The sequence below is a fragment of the Phocoena phocoena genome, chromosome 2, assembly GCF_963924675.1.
Source record: "Phocoena phocoena chromosome 2, mPhoPho1.1, whole genome shotgun sequence".
Classification (NCBI taxonomy): domain Eukaryota; kingdom Metazoa; phylum Chordata; class Mammalia; order Artiodactyla; family Phocoenidae; genus Phocoena; species Phocoena phocoena.
Genome location: NC_089220.1, coordinates 160,245,444 through 160,258,263, shown reverse-complemented (window position 1 = coordinate 160,258,263; position 12,820 = coordinate 160,245,444). Strand labels below are relative to the sequence as shown.

The 12,820-nt window shown below is 37.7% G+C and overlaps 1 protein-coding gene across 8 annotated transcripts in view; it reads right to left on the bottom strand.

Annotated features, from left to right (window-relative positions):
- The window catches only part of PARD3 (par-3 family cell polarity regulator), a 630,692-nt gene that overhangs the window by 148,711 nt on the left and 469,161 nt on the right, over positions 1 to 12,820 (bottom strand). For all 8 annotated transcript variants that reach the window (XM_065872407.1, XM_065872411.1, XM_065872408.1 and 5 more), the window contains one exon: positions 9,618 to 9,860. In XM_065872407.1, coding sequence (XP_065728479.1) covers positions 9,618 to 9,860 — 243 coding nt within the window. The remainder of the gene's footprint in view (positions 1 to 9,617; positions 9,861 to 12,820) is intronic.

Genomic DNA, 12,820 nt, shown 5'->3' with positions numbered 1-12,820 from the left:
AGCTCATGCAGCTCAATATTAAAAAAACAAACAACCCAATCCAAAAATGGGCAGAAGACCTAAATAGACATTTCCCCAAAGAAAACATACAGATGGCCAAGAAGCACATGAAAAGCTGCTCAACATCACTAATTATTAGAGAAATGCAAATCAAAACTACAATGAGGTATCACCTCACACCAGTTAGAATGGGCATCATCAGAAAATCTACCAACAACAAATGCTGGAGAGGGTGTGGAGAAAAGGGAACCCTCTTGCACTGTTGGTGGGAATGTAAATTGATACAGCCACTATGGAGAACAGTATGGAGGTTCCTTAAAAAACTAAAAATAGAATTACCATACGACCCAGCAATCCCACTACTGGGCATATACTCAGAGAAAACCATAACTCAAAAAGACACATGCACCCCAATGTTCATTGCAACACTATTTACAATAGCCAGATCATGGAAGCAATGTAAATGTCCATCGACAGACAAATGGATAAGGAAGATGTGGAACATATATACAATGGAATATTACTCAGCCATAAAAAGGAACGAAACTGGGTCATTTTTAGAGACGTGGATGGATCTAGAGTCTGTCATACAGTGAAGTAAGTCAGAAAGAGAAAAACAAATATCGTATATTAACGCATATATGTGGAACCTAGAAAAATGGTACAGATGAACCAGTTTGCAGGGCAGAAATTGAGACACAGATGTAGAGGACAAACGTATGGACACCAAGGGGGGAAAGCGGCAGGGGGTGGGGGTGGGGGTGCGTTGAATTGGGAGATTGGGATTGACATGTATACAGTGATGTGCATAAAACTGATGACTACTAAAGACCTGCTGTATGAAAAAAATAAATAAAATTAAAAAAAAAGAAAATCGCCTTCAGTATTAATTTTATAATTTCTTCTTCACTGTAAATTTTGATTAAAATTTTTTAAAATTAATACTATGTAAATAGGATGAGTTATTCATTACAAGTACTGACATTAATATTTTTTTTCTAAGAGCTGAAACTGTCTTCTTTTATTAAAGGTGTTAATTCAAAAAAAAAAAAAATCCCAAAAGGAACGTGTAGAGAATAGCAGTGGTCCAGAGCTATTGTCTTAGGGGATCCAAAGTTAGGGGACAAATAGAAGAGACTCTCTAACGAGACAGTGAAGGAATAGTCAGAAAGGAAGAAGCAAGAGGTAGCAGTATCGTACATAGAAACTAAGAGACGAGAGCTTCACGGAGGCCAGAGTGACCCAGAGGGAAAGAACGGAAGTGTTCACGAAACCAGGAGTCCAGGAGGCCACTGGGAAACTAACACAGCATGGCTGCTAGAACCAATGCCCACAAACCTACTACCTTAAGATAACTACAATTTATCATATTTGGGTGCTGGAGGTCAGAAGTCTGAAATTGGTTTCACTGGGCTTAAACCAAGGTGCTAGCAGGGCTGGTTCCCTCTGGAGGCTCTAGAGGAGAATCTGCTTTCTGGCTTTTACCAGCTTCTAGAATCCACTGCCCTCCTGGGCTCAAGGCTCCTTCCTGTCTTCACAGCAGCAGCCTGCATCTTTTCTTGGTTGTTTTTTTTTTTTTGCACATTTCAAAAATTTATTGTGGTAAGAACGCTTAACATGAGATCTTTCTTCTCAACAAAATTTCAATTTACATTTCAACCAGCATTCAATACAGTGTTTTGATCTATGGGCACAATGTTGTATAGCAGATCTCAAGAAGCTTTTCATCTTGCATAACTGAAATTTCATACCCATATATTAGCAATCCCCCATTTCCTTCTCCTGAAGCCCTGGCAACTACGATTCTATTCTTTGCTTCTTTAAGTTTGACTATTTTAGATACCTCATATAAATTTGAGTTATGCAGTATTTTTTCTTCTGTGATTGCCTTATTTCATTTAGCGTAACATCCTCAAGGCTCATTTATGTTGTTGCCTATGCAGGATTTCCTTTTTTAACAGCCTACATCTTCAAGTCTCTCTCCAACTTTGACTCTCCCAACTCCTTCACTTATGATCCACTGGGCCCATCTGGAGAATCCAGGGAAATGTCCCATTTTAAGATCTTTAATGTAATCAGATCTGCAGCGTCCTTTTTCTTGCATGAAGTAACATATTTACAGGTTCCAGGGACAAGGGCAGGGGCATCTTTGGAGGACCATTATTATGCCTACCACATGGAGTGAACAAGATGTAGAAAAGAAACAGCAGTCTCTATCAATCCTAGGTTAATCTTTCAAGAAGTCTGGATTAGAAGTGAAGAGGAAAAATAGGGCAGAGAATAGCCAGAGGTTAAAAAACAATTTTTTTTTTTTAAACAGCATGATCAAGACATCATGCTTACCAGCTACGCAGAAGTGACAGCAGAGACAAACAGGCTAAGAAGGGACCAGGAGGGGGGCCGGAGGAGCAGGCTCCTTGCAGGGGTGGGGCTGGGATCCAGAAGAGTGTTCCCAGGGCCGGCCAAGAAGAACGAAAACCCATCCTCAGCAAGCAGGGAGAGAGAGGTGGTCCGGGCACAGACAGAGGAGGTGGATGGAGCTGGCCAAGGTCAGAGATGTGTAGTGGGGACACTTAGATGGGGCCAGGATGGAGCTCGTTCATCAGCAAAACATGTGCAAAACACATGTTACAATGAGATGGATTCCATTTGAAAATTACTTTCTCACAACTCAAGAAAAGCCGAGATTAAAAAAAAAAATAACTAAGTAAATGTAAGTAAATAAAATTGTATTTGACTTTTTGAATAGCAAATACAACTTGTTATACAACCCAACCTTTTAAAAAGAGCACTTGTTTAATAACAGCCTGTAGCTAAGAAAATTAGTTTTGTTCTGTGTCTGCCAGACTTCCTTTTGACACAACTGGCTTCCGGTTTTTAATGGGGGAAAAAACAAGTTCACAGAGGTCTTTTCTTTTAAAATCGGCATTTTCTCTTTAGTCGTAAAATGCATGCAAAAAGCATATGATTATGGTATTTATGTTTCCATTAAGGTGTCTTCAGCAAGCTGGGGGAGTCTAGCCTACTATTTTCCTGCTGTTTAGATTTACTGCAGCACAGTAACTGTTTTATTTCAATTATATTTGAGGACAATGCTCTCTTCGTGGCAAATGATTGCATGGTGACAGTCAGCAAATGTCCATTAGAGCTGTCTTTCTGTGGAGTTTTTAACTACAGATTCTGGGATCTGACTATAAAAATATGAATTGCATCGTGTCCTCAAATAAATAAAAAACATTATCGACCGACATTCCATCAATTCTTTGCTAGAATTCAAAGCACACGAAATTTTGAATTGAAACTGTATAATTTACATGAAAAGAAACTTTTTGGTAAGTGTCAAGAAACACTGAATAAAGTTTATGAATAACACACCTGCAGGCTGACTTTTGAATAAAATGATGATTCGGTCATAGGTGAAAAATAGGTATTTATGAATGCCCAGTTAAAGCTGTACCCAGTATGGAAATTATAAATTATTTCACCTCTTCACTGTAAACGACCTTACTAAAGTAACCGATAATGGGAGTTCCAGTTCGTTTTTGATTAGCCCAAGAATAGTACTGTTCAAAGGGTGGATGGACCAACTGCATTAGTCAACTGAGGTGCTTGTTGAAAATGTGAGTTCTTAGTCCCCAGCCAGATCTACTGCATCAGGATACCAATGGGTGGAGGTCAACACTGGCGAGAAGCACTCCACCTTCTTGATATACATGCCAAAATTTGAAAGATCACTGTTCTAGAATGCAGGCTTTCATAATTCTTAAGAGGATGATCCCTACCTGCCTGGCCCACCAGAAGACAATCTGATGTAAAGAGCAATGTCAACATTTTCGCCAAGGTTTGAGAAGTCCAAACCTCCATATCTCTATGGAGCACTGAAGCTTGGAATCAGCAAAACTTTCATGAAAGTAAAACAGGAAGATCTTCAAAGACTTCCATGAAAGTACAAAACGAATACCTTCAAATTCGCAAAAAAACAGACTGAAATTGATGACTCATGTCCTGACACCACTATCCCCCTAACTCATTCTCAAATAAGGCATTTTTTCAGTACCCACCATCTACTTTTTCTTCCAAGTATTTATACTATAGAAGCAATCTGGTATGCCTCACACTGAACTCAATAAGTCCTAATTTAAAGAGAAATGGTTCATGATATGATGTAATTTATGGAGAATACTTAATGACCAACCTACTTGATGACTGAACTGCGGGCATCAGAGAGCTGCATCCCCACACTTTTATATGTATGTTAAGTATAAGGAATAAAACCATCTTTATTCATTCCATTTTCATTCCTTACTTGTTTCTGTATCCGGATGGGGATGCTGTCCTTTCCTGAGAGTAAGTGCCCATTTCCCAACTTATAATACCAACAGCAAACACCTAAATAGTGCTTACTGTGGACCAGGCACTGTGCTAAGTGCTTGGAAGATATTAACAGACTTAGTCCACACCAAGCCTAATGAGGTAAGTACCACTATTATCCCCATTTTATAGATGAGGAAAATGAAGCACAGAGTTCACACTAATGGTGGACGAGCCCAGAACAAAAGTCAGGCAGTGTGTATCTTGGACATCACACTTAGCTGCCTCTGATTTTATAACAGGGGACTTCCCTGGTGGCGCAGTGGGTAAGACTCTGCACTCCCAATGCAGGGGGTCTGGGTTCGATCCCTGGTCAGGGAACTAGATCCCACATGCATGCCTCAACTAAGAGTTTGCATGCCACAACAAAGAAGTCTGCGTGCTGCAACTAAGACCCGGCGCAACCAAATAAATAAATAAATGAAATTAAAAAAAAAGAGTTTCTGATTTTATAACAGGATTATTGATAGAGGTAGGAGAGAGTGGTATATCAGAGTTAAGAATGATAAATGCTGTCAGTAACACTGCACTGCAAATTTGAAAGCTGCTAAGGGAGCAAATCTTGAAAGTTCTCATCACAAGGGAAACAATTATTTTTAACTTTTCATGGTGACACGTGGTAACTATATATTGCACTGATCATTTCACAATGTGTACAAATGTTGAATTAGTGTGTCATACATCCAAAACTAATACGATATTGTATGTCAATTATACTTCAAATACATCAATAAAAAAAGGATAAATGCTAGCAGACATTTGATTGATAACATTTCTTTAAGTAGAGGCTAGCAAAACAAAAGGTAGAAGAGATTATTGAATGACACTGAAGAATCTCACAATTCCTACTTAATTTCACAAAATATTGTGGCAATGATTTGACTAGGGGGTAGTTCTCCAATGTGCAGACAACCTTGATATGAAGATGATGATTCCCTTGGACTCTTGTGTGCATGATTCCCTAAACTCAGAATGGTGTTGGGCATGAAACAGAACCCTGAGAGAGGGAGACTTAGGTAAGGAAGGGCTCAGTTCCCAGGTAACAGGAGCAGAGGGCGGGCATCCCGGGACTGAAGCCACTGCTCAAGGGACCAGGCTGCTTCCCTCTTCCTCCATGTGGCCTTCATCCTCAGGCTTATTAGATGAGCCCCATCTAAGGGCACCATCCAAATCCAGGCAGGGAGAAGGGAAAATGGCAAAGGGAAAAAGCTGAGTCGGCTCTATTTTCATCAGGAAAAACCTAGCTTGGCAGAAAGTCCCATCCTCTGAGACTGTGGATCCTATAAATGAGTCCCACTTAGCTCATTCATCAGAATAACGTCATGTGGTCACCTCTTACTGCAAGGGAGCCCGGGAAATTGAAAATTTTAAGCTGGGCACATTACCAGCCTGAACAAAATGGGGATCCTATTAGGTAAGGAAGAGGGAGAGAAGAGGTGCTGGGTAGGCGACTAGCAGTGTCTCCCACGGTGGGAGAAACGTGGGAACACAGAGACACTGCATCAGAAGACACGGCAATCACATAGGAAATACACTCCGCCAAAGAGATATAGGACTAGGGATCATTTACAATAGCTGCATCTTTGAGGTCTCTGGTTATAAGCAGGATAAAAGTAAGTTCACCAACACTTTTGTGAGTTTGAGCTTTGTTATTCATAGAAAACAGAAGGGCAGGGGCGACTTCTCTGGCATCCACCCAATATGAAAACTCAGAATGTTACTAAGGGCATTAATATATAGTAGTAACAATGGCCAAAGGGTACAGTCAGATAATATTTCATGTGTCAATCCAATTAAACAGGCGTGGACAATATTGCCAGACAGAGTATGAAGCTATCGTAAAAAAGCATTTTATAAATAATACGTGGAAATTGAGAAAGTGTCCCATTTTGACATCAAGTTCACAGCACTTAATAAATTATCCCTGGTTATTTCCACATGGGACCACCAGATCCACATTTCCATTAGATCAATCAAAATTATAAGCAATGAAATTCAGAACATGGCTTTCTTACTGAACAAAAAAAATCCCAGAACAGACTCAGGCTACGCTTCAGACTGTCAACGGACTGGCGATTTTCCCATGAAATCCAAAAATTTGAACAGTAAAGTTCATCTGACACCAACAGCAAACTCGGGTGAAATTTAGTTAGTTGATGGGAGTTTCTTTATTGGGTAAAAACTCTCTCTGAGGAGTTTCAAGTTTTATGTTTCCATCATTTAACTTTTTAGCAAGTTAATAGAAGCATATTCTAGATCATCTTATGTGTTATTTCACTGTCTGAATTTAAGTTTACAGACACAGAGGCACCGAGAAATGCTACTTTTACTGTCTCGAGTTAATGGTAAGAGAAGCAGGTTGGACATCATGCATTAGGATGCGTGGATGTAGCACATGGGTCAAAGGTCATGGGATACAGACATGCAAAAGAACTGCAGAATCTAACTGAGAAGAGTGATGGCTGAACTGAGTCAGCCCTTGGCTTGTGGAGCAAACAAACTGAAATGAACCAGGCACGGAGCATCCACCACCATATTCATGATTTGTGTGAGACTTTAGATTTAAAAACAACATTATTGGCCACATTAAATTAATGTTGTTCATTTGAATGTAATGGTTTTACTGTTTTGTTTGTATTTAATTTCTAAAGATGTTTGGTTTTATAGTTACATAATGGCCGTAAACAGAAGGAGTTCGGCCCTATTTTATTTTTATACATATTTAAGTAACATTATAATCAAAACAATTTAACTCTATGTGGCAGTATCAAGAGACCATCTTGTAAAGAGTCTCTAGGCTACACAAGTCTGAGAAACACTCTTTTTACAGCTTTTACTCTGACAGAAAATGGCAATGGAGGTGATGCCATTATTTCCAAACCAAATGCAAATTCAATTATAGGTTGATGAAGAAATACTTTACAGGTGCCATAATTCCCAACTTTTTGGATTAGTGAAATCATTGTTCAATGGACAGCTTATTCTCTGAAAAAATCATAATTACAAAAACACAAAACATAAATATCTGTGATCCATTTAAAAAAATAAATTATATCTCTCTTGAGGTGGACATGTCTTAGAAAGTCTGTAGTCCCATCACCCTTCTGGGAGACTAATACATAGAACTGTAAAGTCTCTGACACACAGTTATCTGGGATGTGCCTGAGTGAGGCTGAGAGGGGCTTTGAACATACCGATGTGTATGATGCGATTCTGAGCTCTTCTCCCCAAGACCAAAGCCTCCTCGGAACATGTTGCTGAGTGGGATTTTGATGGAAATGAATTAGGAGGCTGAGTTTCAGTCTGAGGTCAGCTTGGGGCAGAACTGAGCCTGCAGACTGGGATGCTGGGGACCCTAGTAGTCAGGACCCTGGACACAGAAGGCCTTTTGAAAATCTGCAGAGATCTTCAGGAGGCTTAGACTCTTGTAGGGCACTGGGGTTTAAACGGGGGTTTAAAGCAACCATTTCTGGACCCCAGGAGCTGGAGAGACCCCTTCTGATTCCCAGCTCTGTCAGGGGGAGTTTCTGAGTCATGTGAATAGTCACTATAAGTCACTATCTTTTAGATTTTCAAACTAGATGTGCAAGGTGCTGAAAATGATCAATATTTTTACCAATGATCAATAACACGTTAACTAATTTTCTTTTAATTCCTCCAGGAGCTACTAACTGGCAGTGCCAGTGTTGCTGGTGTGTCTTCTCCCAAGAAAACACTTTCCATGGGGCATCCACGGCCTTCAAGTGCGATTTGACCTTTGACAAACAGCTTCCACAAGTACAGCAAAAAAAAAAAAAACCTAGCAAAAGTTTTTTAAGAAAATGTCACTCGCTGTTAATAAACTTACTCTTTGACTCCTGATACATCCATATTAGATAATAAGCACAGTGAACACCAAAGGGGTTTAAATAAACCATAAGCCTCCTATGTCAACTTACAAGGCTCACTCATTACAATCAACACCAAACAGATCTTCATAAAACAATTTTTTAAAATCCTAAAACCACACAAAACCAAACAAAAAAGAAAGAACAGAACAACAATCTGACTAGCTTTCCCTAAGATCTGCTTCTCCTTTTGCTACTCTTTAAAACGCTTCTAGCTGGGTTTGCCTGAGGGTTACCTGTTGCCTTTGCAAACCTTTATTAAAAAAAGCTGCAAGTAAATAGCTAAAACATAGACAGCTTGCAAAATAAAGCAGCCAAATAGCTCATGGGCGCTAGAGACAAAGGAATTCCAACACATCTCTAGTCTTGTAGGGGTTCATAAAGTATAGCAGCAGCATCAGTCTCGGGAACTTGTTAGAAATGCAAATTCTCAGGCTCCACTCCAGTCCTACGGAATCAAAATTCTGGGGAAGGGTTAATCCAGCTGTGTTTTAAGAAGCCCTCCAGGTATCTGATGTGTGCTAAAGAACCACTAGTTTGAAGTGAGACCTACTATTTTTAAAGCCTAGCTTCACTATATAGCAATGAGTACAAGACATCACTACAAGATGGGATGGAATGAGTGTATTGTTTATGATGATAGCATGCATGTGTTTCAAATAAAAAGTAATGAATATTATTTTCTTCATGAACTAAACTTTATATGGTGCTTGAATACATAAATGAAGGAGCTGAAGATCTGTTTCTAAATTGTTTCAGATAAAATTTGAAATAAATATATAACCATTAACATAGGGTCAGCATTGCACTCCTCTGTGCTACACTAATATACACAGTCAGACCTGTGGTCTGTGGCTATTAACAAGCAATTTGAAGACTGACTATACTATACATCTCATTCACTAATTCTTTCATGAAATGAAATCATGTCGCCAAAAAAAAAAAAAAGTGGCCCAAATCAATCATAATTGGAACAAATCATGTCATTGCCCATCTATTTAACTACCACGACTAGAGGTTCCCCTAGCAATAAAAGGAAATATGCCTTAAATAGAAGAACGATAGTTTCAAGTTTGCTTCTTATGTGAGTTATAAACTACAGGTTAGTTCTCCCATCTGAAACCATTTTAAAGCAAGATGACATATTCTGGGATCATGAGACAAGCTATCAAAATCTCTACTGTTCTTCCATTAGGCTTCGATTTGTGTAAACTCAATACTCTTAGACACAAGGGTTTTTTAAAGGCCATTAATAAAAGGCAGTTCTAGTTGTGGAGAATTGATGAACAATCTACTCCCTTGTCACAACTATATAAAAGTTGATTTGGAAGCAATACCTTGACTGCTCCAGGAGCCTACCTGTCTGCAGGTAAAGGTTTGGAATTCCGCGGCTTCTTCACTTGGGCATACAAAGCATCCATCATATGCCCTTCTCTCGGGCTCTGGGGTCTGGTGCTGAGAGCCATGGAACCTTCATAGGAAGAAATTCCCCCGTACATCAACTCATCATCACAGCCAAATGTCCGATGAAAATCTTGGATTTCAGCATAGTCACGCTCCCGAGCCTGTCGCTCCCTAAATTCTCGAGTTTTTGCTTGAATCCTGTAAAATTAGAACAGGTTGGAACAAGAGAAACTATGCCTTTCCTAAAAACTGCATATAGAAACATTCCTCAAAATACATTGTAAAATACCTATTATTTCATGTAGTTCTAAGAAGATAGATAGGATAAACGATGTTATATTCATTCTAGATTGTCAAGGTAATGTCATGGATGCTCAAGAATTATCATTTCAGATAGCTTTGTTCATATCAGTAAGACATAGTCATGATTTACATCTTAATTTAAATTATCACTTATTAACTAGCTTTTAAAGTTCACTAGGAATAGTTTTAGGCATCCACTTGGGTTTTACTCATGAAATTTTTTGAGGCAAAAAGTTACTTTTTGAAAAGTTACACACACATATACTATATATGTATACATTTACGTGTGGGTGCACCATGTACAGCCTTACTCATTACAAATATACCATACACATTCAACGAACTATGAAGCTTAACCATGAATCCACACCACAATTCTTTATTAATGGCAAAAGAAGATCTCAGTTTAATGATAGTGACTTTGATTTTACGTGATGTATACAGAACTGGCAAAGCCTCAGACAAAGGACAAGAAGGCATGTATCTAATCAAATTTTGAAATAAAACTTGCCTGTGTTATAACTAAGAAACAGACCTTAAATAACCCCTTTTACTGAAGATATGTTTAAGTATTTCCTAAGATTTTATTAAGCTACTTGGTACAAAGTCCTCTTCAACCTATTGAAATAATAAATGTCCTAAGATGATCTTAGTTAGCTGAATAATTCAACTACCCTTGATAGAATTTTGATAACTTTTGATGGAAAAATAATATTTCTATTACATACTTACAAATTTAAATGTTAACTTAAAAGTGAAGTCTTATCTATAAAAAGCAATACTTTCAGCTGTGCCTAATATTTTATTGCAAAGTTATTTACCTTTTTCATACTTGAAGTAGACCACTGCTAGCACAAATGATACATAAATGTATTCAAAAGAATACAGAAAAGATAAAAAATCAGATGAAAAATCAGTCCAATAATAAAAAAGAAAACTACAGGTCAACATTTCTCACAAAGATAGAAACAAAATTCCTTAACAGAATATTAGCAAATAGAATTTGGAAATATATAAAAAGAATTACACACCATGACCCAGTGATGTCTATTGCAGGAATGCAAGTCTGGTTCAATATTGAAAAATCAATCAATGTAATACATCATATTAATAGGCTAAAGAAGAAAAATCACATGCTTATATCAACTGATGCAGAAAATGCATCTGACAAAATTCAACACCCTCATGACAGAAATCCTCAAAAAACTAGTAATAGAGCAGAACTAACTTCCTAACCTTGATAAAAAGCATCTATAAAAAACCTACTGGTAACATAATCGAGAAAGACTGAATGCTTTCCCTTAAGATTAGGAACAAGGTAAGGATGCCTGCTCCCACCACTGTAATTCAACAGGATGCTGGGAATTCTAGACAATGAAACAAGCCTAGAAAAGGAAATAAATGGCATACAGGTTGGAAAGGAAGAAATAAAACTGTTCTTATTTGTAGATAACATGATGGTCTTTGTAGAAAATCCCAAGGAATCTACAAAAATCTCCTAGAACTAAAAAGAAAGTTCAGTAAGGTCACAGGATACAACATTAGTATACAAAAATCCATTGTATTTCTATATGCTGGCAATGAACACAGATGCCAAAATTAAAAATACAATGTCAGTTACAATCAATAAAAAATGAAATACTTAGATTATAATTGTTGGTTTATAGATGTGCATAAAATACATAGATGTAAACCTAACATAACATGTACAGGGCTTATATGCCGGAAACTATATGATGATGATGAAAGAATCAAGGAAGATCAAAAACCTGGAGAAAAAATGGTATTCACGGATGAAAGACTCGACATAGTAACGTCAGTTCTCCCCAAGCTGATGTGTAGTTTTAATGTAATTCCTAGAAAAAACTCAACAAGATTCTAGTAAGTATAGACAAGATTATTTTTAAATTTATATGAAAAGGCAAAGGATAGAACAGCTAAACAATTGTGAAGAGAACAATAACGTGGGAGGAATCACACTTCCTGATTGCAAGACTGGTAATACACCTGTAATAATCAAGATGGTGTGGTTTCTGTGGAGTGACAGACACTTAGATCAATAGAACAGAATAAAGAACCCAGAAATACCCAACAAGTATGGCCAACTGATTTCTCATAATGGTACAAAAGGAATTAAATGAAATAAAACAGCCTTTTCAACAAATAGTGCTGAAGCAATTAGACATCCATAGGCAAAAATGAAAACAAAACACAACAGAACAAAACCCACATTGAATTTAAACTTCATGCCTTATACAAAAATTAACTCAAAATGGATCACAAATTTAAATGTAAAACTATAGAAGAAAACATAGAAGAAAATTTTTAGCACCTAGCAATGGTGAAGAATTCTTATAAATGATACCAAAAGCATGATCCATAAAAGAAAAACCAGATAAACTGGACATCATCAAAATTAAAGCATTTCCTCTGTAAAAATATTAAGAGAATGAAAAGACAAGTACAGACTAGGAGAAAATATTTGCAAACCACATATTTGACAAAGGACTCATGTCCAGAATATATAAAGAACACTCAAAACTCAACAATGAGAAAACAATGCAATTAGAAGGGCAAAAGACATGAAGCAATATTTCTCTGAAAAGAATATACAGATGACAAATAGGTACATGAAAAGACGTTCAACATCAGCAGCTATTAGGGAAATGCAAATTAAGATCAGAAAGAGCTGTCACTACACACCTCTTAGATCAGCTAAAATAAAACAGTGATGCTACCAAATGCTGGCAAGGATGCAGGGAAACTGGATCTCTCACACACTGCTGTTGAAAAGGTAAAATCGTACAGCCGTCATGGAAACTAGTCTGGCAGCTTCTTACAAAACTAGACATGTA